The 27,783-nt window shown below is 46.5% G+C and overlaps 1 protein-coding gene across 1 annotated transcript; it reads left to right on the forward strand.

Annotated features, from left to right (window-relative positions):
• The first annotated feature begins 4,787 nt into the window (after window positions 1–4,787).
• On the forward strand, window positions 4,788–27,210 carry efemp1 (EGF containing fibulin extracellular matrix protein 1). Its single transcript, XM_023796378.2, has 11 exons — window positions 4,788–4,986; window positions 5,724–5,814; window positions 5,915–5,960; window positions 6,084–6,338; window positions 21,338–21,460; window positions 21,633–21,749; window positions 23,190–23,309; window positions 23,589–23,708; window positions 24,674–24,797; window positions 24,919–25,111; window positions 25,346–27,210. The coding sequence occupies exons 2-11, from the start codon at window positions 5,734–5,736 to the stop codon at window positions 25,505–25,507; spliced, it is 1,341 nt and encodes a 446-aa protein (XP_023652146.1). The 5' UTR covers window positions 4,788–4,986; window positions 5,724–5,733; the 3' UTR covers window positions 25,508–27,210.
• The last annotated feature ends 573 nt before the right edge of the window (window positions 27,211–27,783 follow it).

Consider the following 27,783-nt stretch of genomic DNA (forward strand, 5'->3'; position numbering starts at 1 on the left):
AGTGTGTAATGTGAGCAAGAGGTGGTTTGAAAAGGTTCTGGTGACAGTTAAGTTAGATTCTAACACAATTTTCTGTTACTTCCTGTAAGACAAACATATTTTTTCCCAAAATAGTTTCACCTGTATTGTATTTCCCAGTTTCTTTTGCATTTCTGTTTTTTCCTGTTTTTTTCATTTGTATGTCATAAAAGGTATTTGAGGGACTCTCTTTACTCCTATGTTAACAACAGTTTCATCTCAACATTATAAATATTTTTAAATTGTAAGTTACACGTGTGCCCTTAACGGTTTAACTACATTAAAAGAAGCCTCAGTGTTTTTATATGTTGTTATGTGAAAATACGGTTTTTATATCCAGCCGCGAGATATTAATGCGCTATACCTTCAATGGCTGTCAGGATAGGACGCAGCAGGTCCCGCGTACATCCGTCCCCTTGTCAGCCCCCAGGGGCCGGGCCGACATGTGACTTAATCGGCTGCGATCTGGTTAAATCTCAGCTGGCAACTGTGAGCAGTTTCGTGGCCGATCTCACAGCGGCTGCTGGGATTATGCTAAACGCAGTGCTTTGCGGCGTCTATCGACCGGCGTGATGTAGCCTATTCTGTGACTGGAAATCACAGGAAAGGTGTCGCTACAATTACGGGCGTGTATATCCTCAACGAGTCTAGTCAGAAGTACCATCTGTTGCCTATTTTGGCTGAATGAATTCATTTTGATTTATTTTTCGTTTGCCTCGGGCGGTAATTTATACACCCGTATTTGAATGTTTATTTGTACGCCGAACAAGGCAAGGTCTGTTGAAGAGAGTTTTCTGATGTCGATGGTACTGCATCAGGAACTGATTGGTTAATGTAGAGGTGCCATCAGTTCTTGATGCATTGCCTTCAGCATCAAAAGGAACGCCCCAAAGCGTTTTCTTATAATCTACTTATTTTCATCTTTAAATATAGCCTATATTTAGCAACTGGCTACAGTTAAAAACCGATGAGCTTGGAATACTCCGAATACAAGTTTTAACCAGTGCGCCTGGCATTTAGTGAACTGGCCTGTTTTAATGTTGTGTAGGAAGGTTGATACCTGAGCCGATAAACAGGCAACACTTTTTTGTGCAAAGAATCTAGGCATAGTATCGAGCGACCCTTTTTTTATATCAAAAAACTCTTTGCTGTGCATTGGAGTTGTGTTAAGATTTATACTGGCTCTGCGTGACCGAGACGCAGCTGAGGTGTGAAGGGGCGTAGCCGCCATAATTTCTCTTCTTTTTTGTCGTGCAGAAAATCAATAGCTGTCAGCACCTTGGACAGCAGCAGGGCGGGGTGCCCGGGTTGCAGTAGGTGGGGTAAACCCGGTTTTACTAAACACTGAATGTTAAGTATAGTTTAGTATGACGTGAAAGGAGTTAAACGTGTTAAACTTATAGCTTGTACTTGATTTTATTTGGTTCACTGCATTGTATGCACGATGATGGTAGGGCTGAACAGTATGTAATTAAGATCTAACTACAAAACCTAGGCCGAATTTTCGCGCTTGCAAATATTTTATTACATGTCTTCACAGAATACATAATTAGGTAAGTGTATGAAGCTACGTAACTGTAAGATGATTATTTTTACGAGACCATCAATAAATGTCCTGGCAAGAATCTCAGATGATTAACTACTCTCTCTCTCTCTCTACCTTTCTCTCTCATTTCCGTGACAATTGAAAAGTGTGCTAGGCTACCTGATTTAGCTTAGTTTCACGATTATAATAATAGAAATTCGAGCTGTGTGTAGACGTCTGGTTGATTGAAGTCATCTATTGATTTCAACAAGGATGCCCCTGTCAAATAATGTTCCACGCCACACTGCCGTTTGTTTGGTGAATAAGTTCCTAAATATTTATTAAATAACCGTGACTGAGATACTAACACTGAAAGAAAATTAAAACTGTTGTAAACAAACAAATGTTTTGAAGCATTACTGCTGATGATAAAAATGAATGTTCAGAAATGCATCTGTGCGCCCGCGTTTTCCGTTGACCAGCACAGTTACCATAGTAATACACAGTGCGGAGGACAGAGTAACGAGGCACGACTGATATGTAGCCTACTCAACGGGAGTAACACATGAGTAGAACTACTCATTTAATAAATGTGGGTGAATGCGTGTCGCGATAAACGGTTGGCATTCTAGCATTCTCGGGTTGACTAAACAATCTTTAGTCATTGTATTTCTGCACAGTCTGAGACTGGACGGTACCCTTGACCAGTTTACTCTGGAGGCGCACGGGTTACAATCTGATCCTCTGCTGCAGATGTGACTCACATAAAAGCCCATGGGTGCGCGCGCGCGCTGCTTCTGCACATTTTTACTCAATCTTGGCCCAGAAATACTGCTATGATTTATCAGTGAAGTATTTAAAAAGCGTCCGCACTGTTTAGTTGGCTAAAATGGTTGTTGAACAGAAAACTGATACAGAATGTTTACAAAAAAGTCTAATAATACGGCATTTGCACTGATTTCAACACGACTGCGCAACTAAGAGTAATCGAAACCGACACTTTTAGCATTTTTAAATCCTTTGCGATATTTTGATAACATATTTTGATTAGTGCTGCAAAGAAGTTAAGTACTAGATCATTTTACTGAGTGAACATTTCAGTAACTCAGAGGGTAGCACTGTTGCTTCACACATCGAGGGTAATGGATCTGAATCCTGACTCCACTCTGCGTGCAGGGGCACCATAAAGGGGGGACAATTAGGACGATTCCAATGACCCTGAGTGACAGGGGTCCTAAAAATTTGGAACATAATTGGATTGGTCTGGGCTGGGGGCGAAAATGATTAACTATCAACTATACAAATCTCTAGTGGTGCCCCTGTCTGTCTGTGGTGTTTGGATGCTCTCCGTTTGTCAGTACAAAGGCTTCCACATAGGCTGATCTTCGTCTCTAAATGGCCCGCAGTGTGTAGGTTAGTGTGCCTGTGGTGGACTTGCATTCACTTTGTCCCTGCCTTGTGCTGTGTGATGCCTGATAGAAGCTCAATGTCACCGGGTCCAGGTTAAGTGGTTGGAAAACGGACGGAAAATTTTACTGGGTTCCTTCTGCGTGTTTGGTTAGCGGTTGATTTCCTTAAGAATGTATAAATGGACTATGTATTCTGAGGTGTCTGTTAATGTATTGGAGAACGCTTAGCGGAAGACAAATATTTTGCAGCACGTGACCTTGGATGCACGCCTCTGACCGTTGCTCTAGGCTGTCGGTACTCTATGCTCAATGGATTGGCACCACCTAGTGGCCATTTGATATCACATCTACAAACAGCCCTCCCGAAGTCTCTGGCGTTAACTTGCGCGTTGTTTACATGGTTAGAAAAATGATGAATTCTATGTTGGCACACCTTAAAATAATATGTGGGGAATGAGACTGTGAAAACGATTTACTTTTCTTGCTTGTACATCGTTAAGATAAGAAGTAATAAATCATCTTAACTGTAGTTTGTTGTGTGTGACTCATCAATTAAAATAACTTTAAATTCAACTTTCACTAATCATTTAAAGGCTGTTTACCTGCTGCTTATTGGTGTAAGTTATCCAGTTCTTTCTGCATGATTGTGGCTTTTATAGAAAAAAGAGGATCGGAAGTGTCTCCTGAACATTCGGTGGGTGGGGTTGAATTAGCACCTTCGGTAACACCTACATATAATAGGTATTATCTTATTAAATCCTACTCATTACGAGAAGCATTTGTACAGAAAATTAGCTTTACTTTCCTCAGATTGTCAGCCAGTTTTTGGAGGAGGTATCCTCAATTATTCATTTTAAGACGCTGTGCAATAAAACATTGAGATTATAAGACAATTCAAAGTATGTCACCTGCGCCCTACGAAATGTACGAAATTCCTTTCGAATAGTATTTCTTCATCTTTGTCCAAGAAGTTACTGTTTCCATGACTTACTGAAGACGGGTATAAAAGGTCAGCGAAGTTGACGGTGAGTCCTCCTCCGCGCGCACACAACAGAGCGTTTTTGTTGGAGTTGCTGGCGCACGCGCCGCTTTTAAACTATAGGAAAGTCGCGCTCGTGCCAAGCAAGGCAGATGTTCATAAAACGCGACTATTCTGTAAACACCGTGAAATTTACTAGTGCGTAATGTAACCCCCGCTGACAGAGGTCTTGAACAGAGGGTATGATTTCACTGCCTGCTTTTCTGTGGGAAGGGCAATTAATTGGGCTTAAACACTCGTTATACGGCGCAGTTGCCATATTCATCAAGTTTTGGAATTTGTCAGGGCCACTGTGACTACATAAACTAGGTACACGTGGTCCTAAAATAACTTGGAAGGGCTTAGGAAACATCATAACACATACTCATGTTGCGTTTTTGTACTATAATATTTACTGTAACGTTAATGGCATTTTCTAACCCATTCATTGCTCGGCTCTTCTGTTTTATTGTAACTGGTGGTTTGGGTGTCTTGCTTATTGTATAAAAGATTATTGGAGACGTAGTTTCTGAAAATGACATTTTAATAGAGAAATTGGAGTATGACCATGTGAATGCATAGAGAAATATAGATTTGGGAATCGCTGGATGAAATCCGTTTGATGCCGGCAACCTGGTTTATTGTAACCCAGGTTTTCTGACGGCCCCACCCTTCGCCACTACGCACCTTTCATCATGAACAGTAATAACCTGTAGAGGGAGCCACACCCTACCTTGGATGCCTTTGTAAATCTCAAGCGATGTCCGATAAAGAAAAAAACCTGTGAATCTGTGGTAGCGAGTAACCTGCGCTTGGCGCCGCCCCCCACATACCAGCAACGCCGCGCGCTCCTGTCTGATTGTTGTCAGTATTAAACCCACCAATATAAGTCGCCAGTTGTTATACCCTCCTCCGGGAAGCGAAAGCCAGGTCCTCGTCTGTGAGGGGCGGAAAAAAGGGGCTGCTATCTCAAGAAGCGAAGACATTATCTGCAACTCAATAAGGAGCTCTCACAGGTACTGACCTGCATGCATGCACTGTAAATATGGTAGCACGTATATAACTTTACTTAGGGTTATCTAAGGTGAAGAGCGGTTACTTTATGACCAACAGAATAGTGTATACACGCAAGTATAACGAATTAGTTGCGGGTTATTTTTTATGTACGAATCTAAGGAACGCTGCGTCAACTTTACTGAAAACAAAGACACACTTTTTATTTTAATCAGAAAAGTTATTTGAGAAGTTGCTACTTACCCATGCGCGTTTTTGTCAATTTCGTTAGAAATAGGTGCACATGTAAATCTGATCGTACAGGGTGTTAATTTCATAATGTGCATTTCAGTATAATTGTCAAGTAAAATACAGTCGGAATTCAATACATGTACCGCAAAGGGAATCATAAAAAGAAACAATAATTATTAAATGCCGGTATAAACAAATATTGTCCTGGGCGTAGATGCAGTTAATGAAAACAACACATGAAGTTGCATTGCAGCACACAGGGCGACTGTGATCCATGGGGGAAAGCGAACAAAAAAAGAAAAAAAAAACAGAACTCAAAAGTATTTAACTCTCAGCTGGAGGGATGCCAGTAAAAACAGTGCGTAAGCACGGGGTGAAGTTCGGACTCGCCCAGCAATTCGAATTCTGATGTAATAACTCGTATTAAATCCTATGTACTGTCATGAGAAAAAGCGAGTTAACATAAGCAAAGATAACATGTTCCTCTCGTCCCCCCTTCCTCTTGCAGATAGCCCACGATGTTCAGGATCTGCCTGTGCGTCTGCGCCGTGATCAGCCGCGTCGCTCCGCAGGAGGCGGAGGAGCCCGTAACCTACACGGTAAGTGCGGTCTGCCTCGCGCGAGCTGACGTACCAGCGTACGGTTCTGTATCTCAACGCTATTCAGCTTGTTAATTGTCTGCATTGTTTCAATTAATAGTGCACAGATGGCTATGAATTTGATCCTGTTCGACAAAAATGCAAAGGTAATCGTTAATATTTTTACTTTAAGCCAACAAAACTTTTTTGAATTGCGTAAAAACCTGCTGCTGCATCGTAGCGCGTTTAACGTGTTCGTCGTGTCTCCGTTTATCCTTTTCACACATCAGATATCGATGAATGTGCCATCCTATCTGACGCCTGCAAAGGGGGCATGAAGTGCATCAACCATTTTGGCGGGTACCTCTGCCTCCCCAAGAGTGCCCAGATATTCATCGGCAACGAGGACGAGAGTCCCGCGGAGGAAGCCCCCGCTCCCGCCCCCCCAACATGGGTCCAGCCTGGCCAGGGGGCAGGCTCACATAGTAGCAGGCCGGTGCGATGTGCTGTTGGGTTCGCGCCAGATGAGCAGAACTACTGCAGAGGTAGGCACTGGCAAAGCCCAGCAGAGCCCCTCCCAAAGTGTAAAGGTGGTCCAGATAGATATGCTGGCTGCAGATGAGCTGGAATTACGCTCACAAAATCAGATGCTGTTTCGGGGGCTGTGTCCAGAAACACCTTCAGTCATTTTACGAGTCCCCCAGTGTCCCTTAACTAAACTGCACACACAGTGAGATCCCATGGGACGACCCAGCTGAGTCCAGAGATGTTCTGAGTCAGGGTTACGGTTCTGCTGGCTCTGGGTGGTGGTCAGACTGCTCTCCGTCAGCTGCTTTCCAGAGACACGAACCTGGAGAGCACGCGAGGCTTGGCAGGCACCTCGCCATAGCTGTGAATATCGTTTTCCTAAGTGAAGATTGGTCTGTTTCCGCTCAAGAATTACAGCACTGTTCGGTTGGAGGTAGTACATCAAGTCACCGGCCTTTTGTGTCACGTAAATAAAACACAGCGAAATACCATCAGTTGCGCAGCTCAATGTTATTACGTTAAAATGTTATTGCACTGTGTTTTTCAAACGTGGCGGTTTTTGGAGCAGTGCCAACTGTCACGCTGTGTATTTGAAAAAAGTTATTTATGTTTAGAGAAACGTCCCTGGAACCAATTAATAGTGCGTGGATTGTAAAGGCAAGAGAGTAATGAAAGCAATAGGCGCCAGTAGAAGTGGACACTAGGTGGTGTAGTGGTTGAGGGGCAGGCCATTAATTATGAAATTCAATTAATAGGTAAGCATTCACATTCGTGAGATTTGTATGTTGTGGCAGTTAAATCAGACTGAATGAATCGGCTGTTGCCTATTGCAAAGTCAAATCAATCCTGCCAGTTTTTTTCACTTCACAACAGTAATCATTTTACACAAGAGAACCCTTAAGTTAAATAATGCTGTTTTATAAAATAGTGTCATTACAAGAGGAAACCTTTTAAAAAAAAGAAAGTGTTCCCAACCTTCAAACACTTGCACAGCTAATACAATTTATATATTTGGCTTCAGCGTAACTGTTGATTAATTAGAAAAAAGATGGATTTGGCTTCTTATATTTCTGGTGCTTTTTAATGAATGAAGTATTTTCCGCTGCACAAAGTGCCTCAGCAGAATGTCTTAACCCTACTTCTGCCTCCAATTTGCCTACAATTCAGCATGTATGCCTGGCTGCACAGAAGGCTCAGTGTCTGCCAGGTGTCAGCAAATCAGCTGCCGCGCTGGAGCGGGCCGCTTCGTGCCGATTGGTGGAGCCAGCGGAACACTCTGCACTGGCGTATGGTGACTCGCAGGCACCAGGAACACTCGGTAAATCCGTGTAGCTGAAAAGTCAAGCTGATTCCTTTCGCCCCCCCCCCCCCCTCCATAAAAGAGTCAGTTTATCCTGCCACGGGGGGGGGGGGGGCTGGGGACTCCTGGTCATAACCAGTGAGTGATAGAGTCCAGATTCTTGCTGCAAACCAAGCTGCAGGGGTCAGTTTGCGTGCGGGGAAGGCGCCTCAGCCGACTCAGTCACCAAGGAGCCTCCTTTCATTTTCATTTGAACTTTTTATTACGAGAGAGCAGCACATGGACCTGAGCCGCTGGAAGGTTCTGTTCTTTCCACATTTTCGCATTGAAGTGATTCATCAGCCTTGCGGCCACACAATGGCAGGTTTGTTGTCGAGGACTAACGAGAGCCGGAGCGATTAATTCCTGTCAGATGTTAGAAAACGCGACTCCCGCGCCCCATCGCCCCGCCCCTCTCTGTGCCGCTCGGTGCAGCCTGCGACCCAGAACACTTCCGGTGTTCTCCAGTGATCCTGCTACAGGTCAGGTGCAGGTCACCACTTGGTTGTTGGGTTAGAAGATGCTTCTGTATGAAAGGATGAATGGATCCTGTGAATTTCGCCTTGGGGAGCCAGGTTCTGGCAGCAATGTGACATTTGCTATCTGCGATACTTGTTTTGCTTTTTCATTGTTGTAAAGCGGGCAAAAACGAAAATCCACCACATGTCCGGAATACGACGGGGGCAGAATCGGTGACTTGATGATGGATATTAGCACAATGGTGGGGTGAACACGATAAAAAACAGGTGCAGCGAGCACAGCCAGTGGCCCCCGCTGACCTCGCCTGCTGCTGAACACATCTAGGGGTGCCGTCTGTTAGCCCATTTAGCAGTGAACCACAAATCCAGAGCATTGCCGAAAGTTGAATGAGGGCTGCCACACCCCCCCCCCCCATCATCTTCAAGTCGTTCCTTGGCCCGATGCCAAGTTACGCTGGCTCAGGCCACTTCCAGTAAGATATTTTTGGCCTGCGTACAGTTTCCTCCTGAAACACGAACGCTGCGATGCTTTGAAGGTTCTGGAAAGCTGTCGTGGGCACATGTTACTCAGTTGCCCTCCTTTATACTAGAAAGGCCCTGGATTAAAAAAAACAGTGCGGATCCACCCCACTAATCTTTTGCGCTGCCCTAAAATTATCCTGGAATTATCTCAGTGGTTGGAACGTTTCATCTTAAATGTTTACGTTTTAAAACGGGTCGTCAGTGCCTTAATAATGAAGGAACGGTCTCCGTTAGATGTTTCTTCATTCCTATTTTTATCTGTACAATCGGAATCAGACGAAAGCATTCGTTTAATGGACATGTGTTCGACTCCCTAAATGAACGGAACAAAAACACTTCAAGCGGCTGTTTAAGGTTTGAGGATTTTTACTGCATTCATACTTGTGTCCTTCTTACACGCCATAGTGCCAAATAAATACGAGGTAAAAAATCCAAGACAGTCAGTACAGCAGCTGATGATTATGAACAATAAATTACAAGTAATGTAAAGATGCTCAGCGTTTCCATGGGCAAGCGGGGCGCTGGGGGGGGTCGGCGGAGAGGGCGATGGCCTGACCATGATGGTGCCGCAGCCCACGGGGGGCGACCCGCGGTTTTTCGGCGAGCTCCGGTTTGTTTAAGTCATTAGTTAGTAAAACACGAAGTGCAGATCGCTCTTTAATTACTTGCAGATGTGGAAGCATTTCAGTTTCCCGTCCAGCAGCGCGCCTCTCCCATGGGCAGTGGTAGGGGGGCTGGGGGGGGGGGGGGGGGGTAATTTGGTGTTTCTGAAACGAGTGTTTTATTATCCAGCGGAGCGCTCAGAGGGCCTGAGGACACCCCAGTGAAGCTTGTCCCTTCCCGGGCTGATGTCATGCTCGGGGATCGCGACTCCCCTCGGACTCGCGGCTTCCCGCTCAGGGTGCATTTCTGACCAGCCGTTGCACGGACAGCTCCACCCCCCCCCCCCATCCCCCCCACCCGAACCCCATGTCAGCGGCTGTCGTCAGTCCGGACGCGCTTCCTGACGCGCGCCGTGGCCTCGCTTTCGTTCTTTAGATTTCCCAGGACGGCAGGAAAAATGAACTGGCCCTTTTGCGCAGTACGATTATCGGCCTGCCTCTCTAGCGCACATCACGTATGATCTGACCCCGGGTGACTGCGAAAACGATGACTGACAGAACAAGGGCGGTTTCCTGGAATTCTCAGCCCAGGTGTCATGCGGTGGCATTTTACCTTCAACGGTCACTCTTTCATTGTAGTTGTCCGTGTCATTTTGCCCGATTTTGTTACATATTGCAGCCATCGCTCAGGTGGTTGTACCCCTACCCAGTACAATGAGTAAGGAGACAAAGATTACATGTGTTTAAATTAGGGACTCTTGGGATTCCATGTATCCGTTGTTATGTACAGCAAACATGGAACATAAATTTAATGGGTTGCACAAGCAAATGGTGCATGTTTTTTAAAATTAGAGTTATTAGGGAGTTACAGTAAGTCGGGCTGCTCGTTTCCCACACATAAACAGAACAGTTGTAGGAGTTTTCTCGAATAATCATGAGGAGCAACTGGTCCAGCGCCCTGGAGGTCCCTCTGCACGGAGCAGCGGGGATGTAAAACAGTGGCTCTTAATTAATAATGCATTTAGCATGATGCATTTCAGGGCCTGATTTACAATTTACAGTTGGGAGAGTCCGTCACCACGGCGACCCTGGAACTGGCTGTTCGGCTTGTTTCTGAAATGGCGGGGAGGGGGAGGCGGTTCTGGAGGCAGTGTTTACATTTCCCATTAAATCTGTATTAATCGCTGGCCCCCCGCCCTTTCCGACTGGCTTTCTTCTAGCTGCGCAGCTGTGCTTAATGGGCTTCACGCGGCGCTGGGTCGGCCCGGGGGCCCCAAACCCGACTCTGTTTGTCTTCATAAGCCCGTTACCGTTGAAAACCCCCCCGAATCAAACACACCTTACGCCAGAGCACATGGCAGCAGGAAATCTGGACTCCATAAGTGCGCGAGAAGGGGACGGGTGGCCGGGGGCCGTGTGTCATGGGGACCGTGTCATGGGGGCCGTGTGTCCGGGGGCCGTGTGTCCTGGGGGCCGTGTGTCATGGGGGCCGTGTGTCCTGGGGGCCGTGTGTCCGGGGGCCGTGTGTCATGGGGGCCATGTGTCCGGGGGCCGTGTGTCCTGGGGGCTGTGTGTCTGGGGGCCGTGTGTCATGGGGGCCGTGTGTCCTGGGGGCCGTGTGTCCGGGGGCCGTGTGTCATGGGGGCCATGTGTCCGGGGGCCGTGTGTCCTGGGGGCTGTGTGTCCGGGGGCCGTGTGTCCTGGGGGCCGTGTCTCCCGGGGGCCGTGTGTCCCATCCAGCGTGGTGCGTGGCCCGCATCACCCGCCAGCTTCTGTGGTTTGAACCGACGCCTCCAGCCCAATAAACTGTCAGTGTGGTGCCTCCTGGCATAATTGCTGATGGAAGTGGTTTCTATTTCCATAACTTGCTTCTCTTTCATTTCAGTGAGAGTGAAGTCACTGCCGACAGGGAAGTAGGTGTTGTTATTAAAACTTGGGTGCATGATCTCAGCGGAACCAGCCAACTCTGGAACTCTTTGTCGGTTCTCCACCGCGCTGCCGTGTAGTTACTCGTCACAACAAGAACCTGAAGCATCACTGCCAGCCTGCCAGCTCTTTAAAGGGCCCATATTCTTACCACTCAGCTGGCTGGTTTATAAAGCTCTGCTACAGGTATCATGTTGTGTTTCAAATTGGTATGACGTTTTTGATTTTACCTACCTAATAAATCCTGGCATTTTATTCATGGCAATAATTTTTAATCCCAGAACCTTGGATTGTATACGATGGACAGACAAATGGATGGATATTAATTGCATTAATTGCACTGCCACTGCTTTGGGGAGACTTTTTTCATTCGTTAATCAGATCTGACAAAATATCCTTATGTCATACATTCATCCGTCTTTCTCGTTTATGAGCCCTGGGTCACTATAAGGCCAGAGCCTCTGCTGGACAGCAAAGGGCGTGAGGCAGAGGGCATTCAGGATGGGATGCCAGTCCATCCCAGGGCACACTTATGTCATACAGTAATTTGGCAAAAAAAACAATTCTAAATACAAACAATATGGATTGATTTACAAATGTTTGTTTTGTTTACAATACGCTGAAGTCGTTATGGTTGTTTATATTTCTAACGAGCACTGCTAGGCTGACAGTTTGGACACTGTTCCCCCGCTGTATGACATGAAGGACACATTGTGTATACAGGAAATGGTCACATGGATGCAGAAATCAGCATGTGGACACCAACAGCAAGCTGACTCATGGTATGAAGCAACATGGTTATTCTGCAAAGCTTGCGCAATTTTTTTTTCCCATAGAGTGTTCGTGAAGGAATTTTTTTCCTGGAGTTTTTTTGGTCAACATTTACCTTCCTTATTTGTCCCTAGTGGGTTACCATAGATAAGAAGCAAACAGAGGGAAGTATACATTGATAAACAGTTATGACAATTTATAGCGGGAAGCTGCTGGTGATTTGGCGCCCTGGCGGGGCTGAGCGGATCACGGCCTTCATCGCGTGATTTGATCCGTCAGCTCTTTTGAATGAGCTCTTCTACAGGTACTGGAGTCCCTGGCAACAGGAACCTCTGAGCAGAGAAAATAAAAAGAACAGATCCTGCAAAAAAAATTGTACGTGATCCCTAGCAACCTTTATAACCGTTAGCAGGAAATGCCTGCAGATTCAATGCTATTGGTGTGAAAACGTACTTCCCTACTTCCCACAAAAAAACACATTCATACATAAGGAATGTTACGCCGATAAGGCAAATATTTCTGCACATGGCAAACAAAATGGATGCTGATCTTAGGCTGCTCTTGATTCTCACAACTTATTTTTGCACGAAGAATGGAGGCAAGATCTGACCTCAGGATTGCTCTTCTGATGAGGGAGAAGAGCAGATACTCATAATCTCTTTCCCATTTTTCATGCTGGTTTTGAATGAATTGACATCCTGTGTTCAAACATTGTTTGCAATTTGACCAAATAAGTACTGTCATGCTGGCTTGCAGTAGGACAGAAATGTCTTATTCCTTTGATTTGTTTTGCCAAAAGAGCCTGCTGTGGCTATCAAACTGTGGTTTATGGTGGTTTTATATTAGTAATTATTTGGTTGAGTAAATGATTGAGTAGTGAGCTGGTTAAATTTGGTTGAGCATTAGTTATGTGAGCCTGCCTTTGGTTGGGAGAGAAAATGGAGCCACATGACGGGACCTGACATGGAGTCTCAGCTGATTAGCATGTGGGTTTTGTGGCAGTTATAGTCTGGGGACTGGGACAGGGACAGAGACTGAGACAGGGACAAGACCTGACAGACAGCAGGACAGAGAAGCTGTTTCAGCAGAAGACAGACCAAATGAAAAGTACAAGGTTGAGAAGAGAGAGCCTAAAATATGGCAGAAGAAGCAGTAACGCCATTGGGAAGGCGGTTGTAGCTCAGGTCATCGGGACAGGGGACAGCACAACATAAAAGCCCCATTCACACGACGGCCCCTTTCATGACGGCCTGCCTTTTAAAGCAGGGGAGTGGCTGTCTCTCCTGACCGTATATAAACTACGGGAGACCCGGTGCTTACAGCTGATTGCAAACATGTTTTCCCTGAAAGATAACACATAATAACATACTGCTGTGTTAATGTGAGTCCTTTGAGGCCCGTGTAATTACATGCCGGTAGGTCCTTCATTAATTTCCGTCGGTGCGAATCACAACACATCCAGTCAGGCATGAATAAAGTCAGCTCTTTCATTTCTTTACCAAGAGGGCCTACTGAAGCGGCTTTGTTCATCTCTCTGAAGCTTCAAATGGCCTCGTGTCTACAGTGGCGTGATTCCCAAAAGCGGTTGCTCACTTGCCCACGCAGTTCTTTAAAGCCTCCCGTAAGTATCTCCCTTCAGTTGCCTCGCCCCTGAATATTTTTCAAGGCATTTGAGCCCAGGTGGTGTTACCAGTGGGTCCTGCAGGTGCCGCACCTTCACTTCTCTGATCTCTGAGAAATCGGAGGGCAGGGCTTTTCATTTTTTTTTTTCCCGGCTGCCTCGCTCAGCCTGCCCATCTCGTGATCATCGGAGAAGTCCTCAGGCGTGGGTAAACTCGCCGTACGCCCGAAGCAGGCTCCGATGGACCTGATTTCAGCTTGGACTGCCATTAAAGGAGAAGCTGGTCTTAAGGCAGCGTTTAATCCAAGATTGATTGTGCTCATAGCCCAGTCATAAGAGTGCGTTGCCCGCAAGGCATTTCCCGTAAATGCTGGATGTTATTTTCTCTGCCGGAGATGTCCTGCGAAAGTCAGTCATCATGCAGAGATGACCATCATTAGGCCCTTAGGTTTACGTCAATACACTGCTTATGAGGGAGAAACTCGTATTTCAAAACTTTTCCCTTAGTAATGGCAGTGAGGGAAAACAGTAGGGCCAGAATTAAAGTGAAATTGCCTGGTTTGTAAGTGGCCAGTGTTGTTATTATTCATGGAATACAACACAGGATTTGGCGAGCCCTGCGCTCGGCTCCCCCCGTCCACTTTTCAATGTCTTGATCTTTCCGTTGACATCATTTGAAAAGTGGCTTAAGGTCTAAATCGCCGCCCTAAATCACTGGCTCTTCTGACTTTATTAAGACTTGAAATATCACAGAAATTACGCCTCTATGGGATGCCTTGAGCGAGCTGAAAACCAAACTGGCTTGGTTATATATAAAAGCTCAACAGGATTTTATTATACATAAAAACGTAAGATTGCACAATGATTGTAAAAGAAGATAATGCAGAAGATATTAAGGTGTAGGATTTTTCGATATATTTGAACAGAGCTGAACTGGAAGCAGATTCGTAGTGCAGCTGGACTTTATGCATCATGCAGTCAGTGTCACAAAGAAGGCTTGCACTCATGCTTCCGTCGGACAGGGGTGTTTATAATAACATTAAAATGTTAGTGAGGCCAGTGTTAACTCTTCGATGACTGGCTCTCCGTCAAGTGCTCTTCATGAATTACTATGTGTTTTTCACCCTGGTTCTTTTACAAAAACTACACATGCTGTATATTAGCTGCCTAATTGTTTCTAAGTCATCAAGTAACGCACGCTCCTTCCAGTACTTTCCAGAACAGTAGACAGAAAAAAATGGGTTTTTTTTGCACTTTCTTGTAATACTGCTGAAAAATAAGCAGCAAACCATGAAATCCACTAAAGGGCTGCATTTTGAACAATGCTGCATTATGAAATTATGTACTTCAGCACCAAGTGCTATTTCTGATGATGTATTCTCAACGACATACAAGACGTAGTAATGCAGATTTGGGGACTTTTGATAAAGGACGTCGTTCTTGAGGCTGTTTTCATAACCTGGTGCTTAAGGCCCAACTGATTATTCCAATTAACTGATCAAGACAAGTGATTAAATAAAAAAAACAAAGCTTAGTTCTGTAGGTCGTGATCTTTCCTAGGTGTACAGAACAAACAGTATACTAGACTTGCCAGCCACACCCCCTTTCACCTGGCCACGCCCACACAGCCACACCCCCATTCACCTGGCCACGCCCCCACACAACCACCGCCCCTCAGATGTGCCAGTTTTGGGCTTCTGTGGTGCAACGGCTAAATGAGTGCAGTTTCACTGTGGCCCCCACCACGTCGTGCCAGGTCATGATTTCCAAGGAGGCAGGGAAGTACATTTGACCCAAGCGAAGTATATTTTTGGAGTGTAATTATTGGCTGATTCTTTGTAATTGGCTACAGTGTTGAACCCCTCTGGCCCACAAAGCTGTCTGTCACAGTGATAATTCATGGAGGCCGTTATGGGACCAGAGCAGCTGGAGCAGCAGGTGTCAGGTGGCTGTGGTTCTCGTTTAATTCCCAGTCACGGCCCGGCCGTCCACGTCAAGAAAAGAGCCCGATCCACGCCCCCCCGGGGGAAGCCATCTCCCCACCGCAAATCGACAGATAACCTTCAAAGCTGTTTATGTGAGTTGGAGCGAAACCAGGAATCTGCTCGTTTGCAAAAAAAAAGAAAGAAGGGGGGGGGGGGGGTCTTTACTGGCCAGCGCTTTGCCGGGGGTGGGGGGGGGTGGAGCGGGGACCGTGAACCATTTCTCAGATGAGCGGTTGGGGTGCTGCAGCTCTGTAGGCCAGTTTGGACTCTGCTCAGCCAGGCCTGCTGGTCTTGAGCCCCATGTTGCAGATAGCTCACGTCCCAGCTCACGTCCCAGCTCAGCTCCTCCAGTCTCAATGCCCACATCCATCCATCCATTTTCTGTAACCGCTTGTCCTATTCAGGGTCGCAGCTGGTCCTGAGCCTATCCAGGGGGCTACGGGCACAAGGCAGGGAACAACCCAGGATGTGGTGCCAACTCATGACACCTATGGTCAGTTTGGTAACTCAGCATGTTTTTGGACTGTGGGGTGAAACGCCATGATGACACGAAGAGAGCATGCAAACTCCACACAAGGAGCCATGGCAGAGACTCAAAGCCTGGTCCCAGAGGTGTGAGGCAAAAGCCCTAACCACTGCACCGCCGTGCCACCCCACTGCACCAGTGTGCCACCCCACTGCACCGCCATGCCACCCATCAATGCCCACATTTACCTTAGAAGGCGTGGGGTCAAGCCACTTTGCACCCTGTGAATGAAGCAGAATTGCAAATAAAGGAAAATATTGATTTACAGAGAATGATAAGAGTAGGTTCAAGTTTGCTCTTACATCAAAAACACTCTTCTCAGTAACATGATCTGGTTGTAGGACACTGTTTGCAAAATGATGCCGGCTGTTTCCTTGGAACAGCTCTGATCCTGTTTTTCCATTTCCACCTTCTAGCAAAGCTAACTAAACAGAGGGTCCATGGAGCTGTGTGACTTGAATCCTTATTTGGATGAAATCCCATTTTCCATTACAGTGACTCAGCGAAAAACACGACTCCCCTGTGTGTGTCCGGTGGGTGATCACTCCGGTGCTCTGCACGTTTCAGCACTAATGTGTGGAAGAAAAGAAATGACAGTCTGAGAAGAGGGGTAGTAGTTGGCTAAATGCTCAACATGAACTTCAGAGAGGTGAAAGGGTTGCCAAGGGTTGGTGTTTTCTGTTTGCCATAAAACGGCTCGTGGGATTCACGTTGAGGCGCCATGTCAGCTTATGGGGTAGACAACAACCGCTACATGCCTCAAGATTGGGGCTTACAGGGGCATTTTTGGCTGTGTCTTCTGTTCCACGGGGCCGTTTCCACTGTGACCCCGGGGGGACCATAGAGATCCTGTTAATGAGCCTGTAAAACCGCACTAAAGTTACAGCCACCAAACCTCCATGGCTAAAAGGGTGTGGAATCCCTCAGCATCAAACCCTGGCTGTATCTGAAAAAGATCCACTTTTATGACCGGTCCAGAAAAAAAGCGGGGAAACCACCGCGGGTGGGATCTGTGTCCCCCGGTGAGTGAAAGAGTTATTTACGAATTTTGGCCACAGCGATACTGGAAAACAGGAAGACTCCACTTCACTTTAAACATATCGCCATGCTGCAAAGTAGAGCATACAGTCACGCCTTCGCAGTCTCGACGGTTAGCGGTGGGAGATCCCTGCGAATGTCACAATTCATGGACTTCTACCCATAACAGTCTGCTAGCCCAAACGATAACATTAAAAGTCTATTTATTGCCTATTTCTATAGCTATTAGTACCTATTTATATTGCACATGCCCAAGCATTTACACTAACAGATTATGTATCACTGATCTTTATATATTTTACAATTTTATGTGATCCAAATCATTTTCAGTATTCTTTTTGGCTTCTTCAGCGAGTTTATGCGATCTTACGGCAAGCTTGAAAAACATATCCGTTTAATTGTTCACAGTCAACTCGTGAATAACCGAAATTTGTGATTCTGGAGGGACAACTGTACTTCCGGACTGCATGGTTCACACTTAAGGCATAGGAGGTTAGAAAACTATGTGTGTATAGACCATCTATGGTGAGTTCAAAACATGCATAGGTAATACTCTGTTTGAAAGGAGTTTCCTTTACTTACTTTGGAGCCCAACTTAATCTTGAACCAGTATTTCACAGAACAACACTGGGAGCGGTTAAATGTCGTAGTTAATGAGGTTGGAATCCACCTACCTTCCTTTCCACAACCGTCCTTTGCACATAGTCCATGGCTGGATCATTCAGTTTTCCATACACCCAGTCTGTTTTGCCTTAAAAATGTCAAAATCCTTGACACATTTGTCACAGTCTTTTCGCAGTGGGTTCTTGGAGATCCAAGAGATGTTAATGCAAGCGGGACTCTGGGCTTTTCTGCGAGCCGTCAGATTTCCGGTGACGGATGACGTGGGGAACACGGATCTGCTTCCATCTGCTTTTCTGTCAGCAATGTCGTAAATGTATGGATTAGCTGTGGTGTGTGTTTGTGTCCTTCAAGCTTTTGGGGATAATCCCTGTTGCGGGGGCCTGAAGGTGTTCCACGTTCCTGAAATTGTTCCATCGGGGTTCCTGATGAAAAACAATCTTTCCAGGAGGACAGGCCTCATCAGTGGGAAAGATGCCTCTGGAGACTGTGGTCATGGAATTGACTCATGAAGCAGTCAAATTTAATGAAAGCGATTCCTCCTCTCATCTGTGGATGGAATCTCTAATGCGCAACCTCTGCCTGCTTTTCCAGCAAAAGCCGTGTGCTGAATGGACGTCTGTTTACCCTCAAGAACGAGCTAGGAGCACTTGATATAATTGTCTTGTGAGAAACTTGTTGGTGCCTGAAAGTATAACATTGCTGTGAGGACATTTCCTGCTAAATTATTGTAGCTAACTGGGTCACCCAGCAATCTGCAGACAATCTTAGGGCAAACGGCTGAACACACGAGATGGTAGTTTAATCGATCAGAAAAGCAGCAAAGAGATACGAATAGACAAAGCTGACAGAAAGGAAGAGCCAAACTCTTCAGTCCTTTACGAGACAGATGTACGTCCATTCTTTCTTCTTTTTCGTAAGAGCTCTGCTACTGTTTTGCAGTTTTGCTTAGAGAGATTATAACAGGGCTGCCAACCTTGGTCAACTAGCCGGTGTGAAATTTTCAAATCGCATGTAAATACACACGTTTACTTTTTTGTAAGAGTTTTATTGCCTTGTAAATAGTCTGTGGAGTTTGCAAACTACCCCAACGCTTTACAATGTAGCTAATTTTAGATTTATAGTGGAATAATATAGATTTGCCATAAGATCTCTTGTGTGAGCGTGAGAGTTTGAAAGCGTGAGCGTCACGCCCGATGCATGAGGGCTGGCGACACTGGTATGTGTATCACGCTCCCATTAAAGGCCTGTGCCTGTCACTCATCTCGTGTCACGGTTCCTCTATTCTTCCTGTGTCTGTCACTCATCTTGTGTCACGGTTCCTCTATTCTTCCTGTGTCTGTCACTCATCTCGTGTCACGGTTCCTCTATTCTTCCTGTGTCTGTCACTCATCTCGTGTCATGGTTCCTCTATTCTTCCTGTGTCTGTCACTCATCTTGTGTCACGGTTCCTCTATTCTTCCTGTGCCTGTCACTCATCTTGTGTCACGGTTCCTCTATTCTTCCTGTGTCTGTCACTCATCTCGTGTCACGGTTCCTCTATTCTTCCTGTGCCTGTCACTCATCTTGTGTCACGGTTCCTCTATTCTTCCTGTGCCTGTCACTCATCTTGTGTCACGATTCCTGTCGCCTTGCTGTGTCTGTCACTCATCTTGTGTCACGGTTCCTATAACTTTCCTGTCTCTGTCACTTATCTCGTGTCACGGTTCCTGTAGCCTTCCAGCTCCAGTCTCAGTAACAGGCACATGAGCACAAGCGGCCCCCTAGTAGTAATAGTGATGTTTGCAGTATCCTTGCAGCACGTGGTCTACAACCACAGACCACCTACTGTATCCTGGGCATATGAGCGCGGTTTCCACATGTCAGGCATTACAGGCCAGTCCTCGGAGTGTACTCAGGTCAGGTTGTTTTTTGTACAGTTCAAAACTTAGGAAATTTGCCCGTCATGAAGGTGCACAGCAACAGACTGCAAGTCTCCGACATAATCTACAGCAGTGGGAGGTCAAAATATGATTTTTTTTGTCCTTATAGAAAGGCATTCTATGTCTTAACTGAGAAGTGAAATTTACTGCCCAGATGGGGAGGATGTGTTTGTGCTGTTGTCATGCGCAACCGCGAGTCAAGCAGTCATTCAGGCAAAAAAAAAACAAAAAATTAAGCCATATTCTAAACAAAGGAATTAGTGTTGTGAAACCTCAACACAAACAAGCTCGCTTTCCTGGCACCTTCTAAACTTCTAAGCAGCTCATTGGTTTAAGTGATCTGCCACTCTGAAGGACCTGGCGATGAGACATGACAGCAGTTTAGATTGCTTAGATTTCCGCCTCGGCTCGCAAGGTGCTGTTACAGTAGCTTCTACTCTCAACGAGAAACGGTGTGTGTCCAGGATGTGGAATATCTGTGTGTTTATGGTACTTATCGCCCTGGTTACACATGTCACATGTAACATTTGGTTTATGCACGGCGTCTGTGAGCAGCTTGTCCGCATCTGTCGGACAGCCTGGCTGTACTCGTCCTCTGTCATCCACGATGGAGATTGCTGAAAACATAGTTTTGGTTGTTTTTGATACAGCCGGTAAGGATTTGGGGCTTTTGGCTCATGCAGGAGGCCCTCTGGCCTGTCAGCCAGCTGTCTTCGGCCAGTTTCCACCACTGGTCTGACCACCTCCCATCACAGCCAGCCTTTTCTTCCCTTGTGCTCTCTGGGTGAGAAATGGCAGGTAGCATGTTTGTCCAGGAATATTCCAGCTGATGGATGTCTTTGGCCAACACCGAATAGAAGCTGGGGGTGATTATAAGAGCCGTCAAGTTTGGGACCCATTCCTGAGCTGCAAGAAGGGTCAGTTCCATATTCATGGAGGTAAAACACTGGGCAGATTCAACCTGGACTCATACTTGCAATGGCCTCTTGCACATGGGTCGCATCCATCAGTCGGGGAGTGAGGTTGAGCGCAATTCCTTCCTGTCACCACACCCTTGGTGAAGCAGATGGTGCCGCTTCCTTCCGTCTGGCTGCCGTTGCTGGAGCCGGGACATGGGAGGCTTGTGCCGGGAAGCGGGAAGACTTTGCGCCAAACCCAACTTGCTACTCGGCTGTGCTGTTTTGAAATTTTTATTGACAGGGTGCCTCTGCTGAATGGAGTCAAAATTAGGGGGGAGCTGAGTTTTAGAACATTTCTGGATCTCTTTCCCAATTATTCTGGAAGAAACACATAGTTTTACTCCATCAAAGGAGGTTTGTTGGGAAGGTTTTGGCTCTCTACTTCTCTTTATTATTGTATTTCCAATTATTATTCCACTACCATTTATTTTCTTGACAGATGTCCTTATTCAGGGTGAGGCCCAAACGATGATTTACACTCCGTATTCCAAAATTGATAGAACAAAATGTTTTGCCTAACATTAACTCAACTGGATGTAAAAGCTACACAAGATATTGAACAATCATCTACTGGCTGACATAAATCCCTAATCTCAGCCAGCAACAAGCAACAATATCTCCCCTGGGGTGTTTCGATCACTTGGAGTTCTTTTCAGCATCACAGAGTGTCCGACATGCTTCCGGTTGCTTCTTTCCACTGGCCAGATATCGATGAGTGTGCCACAGGGCGGCACAGCTGTGGCACTGACCAGATCTGCCACAACACCAGGGGCTCCTACACCTGTCAGTGCCATCCAGGATTCCAGAAGAACGGAGATCGTTGTGTAGGTGAGTCAACCAGAGTAAAGAATCGAGTTTTACAGACTTGAAAAGCAGCTCTCCAAAAAGCACAACGGCAATTCATGAACTCAAGAGCATATGGCTTTTGTTAGCCTTTTTGTGTAATCTCATCTGCATATGAAACACATTTCAGTGACCTTTTCGTGACTTGCCTTCACAGACAGAGATGAGTGTGCGTCCCGTTACTGCATGCACAGATGCGTGAACACAGTGGGCTCCTACTATTGTGAATGCAACATTGGCCACCAGTTGGCGAGAAACAACCACACCTGCGTGGGTAAGTCGCCCGGTATCGTGTGTGTGGCGGGAATCCTGACTGCATTCCGGTGAGGTAGCGTGTCCCAGAGACCCTGTTAGCTGTTTCCCTGTTCGGTCCGGATTTCCTCTTTGTAAGGGAGCAGCAGTTCCCTGGCTCCGTCTGCAGGATGGTGGCCAGGCATGTGAGGCATCAACACTGCAGCATTCCCTTGCTGCCCGGTGTTTAGGGGGCCCGGGACACGGAAACACGGCATATTTAAGACCATTATGTGTATATTACGCTACTTTTGGGATAGCTGTGTGGATTCCTCTGGATGTTTTACATGTGTCTGCTGAGAATTTTCAGGTTGCAGTTATGAGTTGGTGCCGCTTCGCGTTCACAGCAATGTGGCTCTGTGCCTCTGACTCATAACATATTGGCAGGTTTTTTTTTTTTTAAACGTTTTATTTTATTGACTCCAGTATGGCTCTAGCATATGCATACAGTTCATATACAGGTACACCAGCACATCAATCACAAGTTAATAGAAAGAAATAATAAAACGATTACAGAGACATAAGAACCAAAGCAATTAGATAAAATGTCCCCAAAGCCATTTAACCGGCGTTGCATAGTTTACATATTGGCAGGTTGTAGAAAGACGTACTGCTAATATTGATATGCAGTATTTACCAATGCATTTTATTCAAAGTACGGACAATTTATTGGGGGAAAGTTTTGTCTGATTCACTTGTGTGTTGCTCAAGAACTGAAAAGTATCAGACTCCCTGACACCTTCTGGGCTTTTCTGTTTATAAAAGGATGGTTTTGGTTTCTTCAGACGGTGCTGCACCACCTTTGATCTCTAAACTAGAGACATGAGTTTTATTTAATGTGGAAGCCGAGAGCACACGTTGGTCCTCTGCGGTCGCTCCCTTTGAAAGTCGTGTTGTGAGTTTGCTCGCCCAAACTTGCTCACCAGGTGAAGCTTGAAAAGCAGCAGAAAAATCCCATGATACTACAAAGAGCCAGAGATCCAAGAGAGGATGGCGTTGCAGGATTAGAGGAGGCTTATGAATGCTGTAGAAGCTGATCTTCTTAGATCTCAAAGGGACGTGTCAACAGCACCAGCTTAATTAGGACCCACAATTCACTGCTCAGGTGGAGAGTCATGGAAAATAAACATCTCACCAAAAGAGAAGGGTTTGGCTTTTGTTGTGTATAAAAAAGACAACAGTGATGGGAAACTTATGTAAAAAAGTATCATTTTAGACTGAGACTGTAATTCTGGGTTATCAGCTCTGGACCACTGTGACCCAACAAAGAACCAGTGGGTTTAGAAAATGGACAGATCGGCTGTAATACTGAAGATGCCTCACTTATTACTCAAGGGTCGTGTGATGCTGCCAGATATCATATCTAGTTTGAGGTGGGAGCCTTGTGTGGGTCTGATTTCAGCGAGGTCACCTTTTGTTGCAGATGTGAACGAGTGTGAGGTCTCACACCCATGCCAGCACCGATGCTACAATCTCATGGGCTCCTTCATCTGCCAGTGTGACCAAGGCTACAAACTAGCTGCAGACTCTGTGTCCTGTGAAGGTAAGCCGTGTGTGCCCCCCCCCCCCCCCCCCCCCCGCCCGCACACCCAACAACCCAAGACCTTCTGCCCAGACCCATGTGGAAGGTATCACTTCTGGAAGTGGACCAGCAGTACCTCAGTCTCATACACTCCCTTATGTGGACATGGAGAACATCCCACTTGGATGCTCAGATGTGCTCCTGGTTCTCCTAGAGGAGTTCCAAGCCCTGGCCTGTTTCTGGACTACATTCCAGGGTTCCTCAGCTGGAACGTAATTCTGTTTCTTTGTGTGTGTACAGATATCGATGAGTGCAGCATTGCCGGCTACCGGTGCCGCTTCCAGTGTGTGAACAACCCGGGGGGGTACTCCTGCACCTGCCCGGAGGGATACCAGGTCCAGGGAACAGGAATGTGTCAAGGTACTGGCCTCCCCGTGCATTATGAATTACGGCGTGCATTCCAGACCAGCCCAGCGCTGCCTTCCAGAAGGGAACAGACTGAAGCGCTCTCCATTTTTGCATTTAGTACCAGTGAGATATACAGTGGAATATGGGCACGTTCCCTCGATGAAACTGTCTCGGAAAGAATGCTGGCATAAGTAAAGCAAACAGGGCGTCTCTGTCCTCCCCACCCCCCCCAGGCCACAGTTTATTTATGTTTGGACTGTTTGTCTTGCAGGCGATTCACATCCACCTTGAAAAGGCTCGCTATTATTTTTTTTTTCAGGCACAGGTCTCCCATGTCGAGAAAAATGCTTCCAAAGATTCTCGGGTGTCCCATCAAATGTAGATCTGAGATTCGCTCCTTTTGATGGTCTAGCAGTGATTTGGTGCCCGTGGTCTTCCTTCACACCTGGAGGGGGGTAGATTCTGCATGCTAGCCCATGTGTGTGGCTGTGGGGGTTTCTCCGTGGGGGTTTCTCCTGCGGGAATGCTGAAGACCTCCAGGGCCGGCCACATCTCTGCTCCTCTTGGTCACCCCCTGTTGTCACTGCTGACAGTTATATCTTGAAGGCAGTATTTGGAAAAAACTGCAAACACCATACTCAACCAAATCAGATGATAAATACCATCAGTTTGTAAACACCGTAAAATAGTAATGGTTCTGTATGGTTTGTATTTTATTAGAGCACCAGCATGGGTTCCACACAAACGTTGTTTACGAAACAAAAAACAATCGCACTTCCATAGTTAGCTTATAGGTAGCTAATTGATACCAAGGGGGTTCATTGAGGTAATACCCAATCAATGCCATTTGCTGATTTATGGCCACACTCCCACTGGTTACCCGCCATAACCCACAGAGAACAGCAAGGCCATTATTATTCTAGGGCAGTCATTAATATTCAAAATGTCAGATGATCTGCTGTTATGTTTATCCTTAGATATAAACGAATGCGAAGGCGACAATGAGTGCAGGGAAGACGAGATGTGCTGGAACTACCATGGTGGCTATCGCTGCTACCGTAGGAACCCCTGCGAGGAGCCTTACGTGAGAACAGGAGAGAAGTAAGTCAGAGAGGCGCCCTCCGGTGGCAGCCTGACAAATTGCCTCACGCCATCTGCAAGTCTTTGTTCTATCACCTCATACTGGACATTCAGGAAAAAACCCCTTTGTTTATGTAAACAGCCGCTGCTTCTGCCCATCATCGAGTGCCTGCGAGGACCTGCCCATGTCCATCGTGCACAAACACATGAGCATCCTGTCAGAACGCTCTGTGCCAGCTGACATCTTCCAGATCCAGGCGGCCAACATCTACCCAAACATACAGAACACCTTCCAGATCAAGTCGGGCAACGAGGGCCGTGAATTCTTCCTGAGGGTCAGTGCTGAGGGTCTGCTGGCTAAACTAGAGCGATGTGCTAGCATTGCTTGTTGACGTAAGGTTCCGCACAGGGTCAAAGTCCTTTTAGGAACTGCTGTAGCTACTTCCAGAGGATGAGTGTGGAATTTTGTTTTGATTGAGATTGCTTACCTGTTAGCTTCTTTAGCAGGTAGTAGCTACATTGTCCTTTTGTCTCTAACCCCTCCTGTGATACCGCCGCCCCCCCCACAGCGCTCCAGCAATGCCAGCGCCATGCTAGTGATGACCAAGTCACTGACGGGGCCACGAGAGCTCATCCTGGAGCTGGAGATGATCACCTTCAACATGGTCACCCAGCACCGTTCCAGCTCCTTGCTACGGCTCACCATCGTCGTGGGGCCCTACGACTTCTAACACCCCCTCCCCCCACTTCCTGTGGTGCTGTTGCATCATTTCCTGTGTAAAAGATACCCAGCATGCTCCAGTATATCCATTTAACGCAGCGATGGTGGGAGATTACCAGCAGCTTGCTTCATTCCTGGAGGAAGATGAAGATGTATTTAAGATAAAAACGTAACAAAGAGCAGCTCTTATTCATTATTTTATTTTTGTTTTTAGTACTATTGCTTGGCAGGAGTGACACAGTGACTGGTACCGATGTCTGTTGGCCCCAATCTATAAAGTAGGGCCTAAGAGTCCTTACAGACGCGAACGGGAGTTGCACAAATGTCTTTGATGGTTAAACCATGAGCTTGTGAGACTTTTGGTTATTTATAAAGAGAGGAACCCTTCTCCCATTCAGAAAGAAAGCCTGCCAGCACCTCGCTGGCACCTTCTGTCCATACTTGTCCCTCCGGGCCCCCGGAGTATCTCTGTCACCGCGCCCTACGTGGGGGTGTCGCATTTCCCAGCAGGCCGATTCCACACAAGGCCGTCACTGAGCTGCTTAAAGACGCAGAAAAAAAACCCGGCTTATAATACAATCCGAAGATAGCTGTATGTATTATGACTCTTGTCATCGAGAGATGAATGATTTTGCCTGAAGGCCAGGGCCTAAGTTTATACGTCAGTCATCTTGATGCAGCCTCCATTTTGAATTCTCCTGCAGGTTTGGCCAAAACAATGGAGTTGTTGGAATTTTGGTCAATAAGAATAATTATGCTCTATACCCTACACATGTGCCTGGATTAACTTCAGTTACTTAGATACTTATTAAAAGCCATGTTTTTCTAGCATGTTATTTAACTGGGGTAGTTGAGGTTAAATGCCTCGCTCAAAGGTACAATAGCAAGACCCCAGATCTCAAGTGAGTGATCTTTGGCTTGTGAGCCCCTGTCCTTATCCGCTTGGCCCGAATCACCTGCAACCAGCAGAACTGTAGGTGACCCTATTTGGTATTTTAAGTATTGGAGCAGCGTTGTGATCTGGGCTACAGCTGCGTGGTTCTGAAGCTGACGGTTGAACTGGCTGCCCTAACCATACGTGAATCTGCAGCCAGTGCTGGCAGTATGGATCCACGATTTGTAAATGATAGTACCCACAGTGCCGGCTTCAAACTGTGGAATTCATGTGAATGTCAGTCCACGCCCCCCCCCCCCCCCCCCTCAAAGAAGCCCAGGGTGCCTCACCCAGTGTGCACTCAAGCGTTATACATTTGAACCGCTGCAACGGCAATAAACTCTGTCCGGTTTTGCTTTATTTCTTATTGCAGTACAAGGCGAGTTATTTTTACCTGAGAAGGAGTTACTCTCAGCGAGAAAAGCCTTTTCGAAGATGTCATGCCCCCCCCCCCCCCATGAAGGCTTAACCGTTCCCTTTCTGCTTGTCCTCTTAAATTTTATATTTAAACTATATTTTTTCACTTCTAATTCCTGAGACCTGTTACTCTGATGTTTGCGAAGTAATTTTGTAATTAAATAAAATTGAAAACGGTACATTTCTCCGCGTGTTTGAGGTCTGGCTGAGGTGTGTGTCCAACACAGACATGCAGATGGTGGGAAACCTGCAGATTTTCAGGGATTGGGGACAAGTACTGTAGGGAGGAGAACTGACCTATCAAAACTTTCCATTCAGGCAAAGTGTTCCTCTTACAATAAAAAACAAACAGCTAAACTAAATTGTCCAGGTAATTGGCTTCCTTTGATGTATCTCTCTATTTAATAATCTTCCTTCGATTTCAATTGAATGCATTTTTTTTAATGTGTGCGATACTTGAACTGGGGCAGAAGTACAAAAGTAATGTACACCAAAGTTCAATTTGATGATTGGTGGGGGGGGGGGGGGGGGTTGACTCCCATCTGGACTCCTGACTCCACAGGACCTGGGGTGAAAGTGCGAAGGTGAGGTAAGCCCCCCCCCATACATGACAGCCGTCTGGTGGAGATCCGCATCTTTGTTTTCCTGCTCCCATCACTGTTCACGAGGGAAATCCGCCCGGGAAAGATCGTGTTTATAATTCTGGACATGTTGTTAACCGCGGGCTGGAGGCGGGCCCAGCGCAAGGCCTGGCTCCGTGTTCACGCCTGCAGCCTCGGGGAATTCTGTCGTGAGCTGACAACGCTGGCGTGTGAGGAGGGGGTTGGCGATTGGGGGAATCCAGCAGAGAGCAGAACCGGCCGTTTCTCAAGCTCCCCGCTTGGGGTTCGGGCCTGGGGCTCTCGGCGGTGAGGGCTCTACGCCATCCGCGGCTC

The sequence above is a fragment of the Paramormyrops kingsleyae genome, chromosome 3, assembly GCF_048594095.1.
Source record: "Paramormyrops kingsleyae isolate MSU_618 chromosome 3, PKINGS_0.4, whole genome shotgun sequence".
In the NCBI taxonomy this organism is placed as follows: Eukaryota; Metazoa; Chordata; class Actinopteri; order Osteoglossiformes; family Mormyridae; genus Paramormyrops; species Paramormyrops kingsleyae.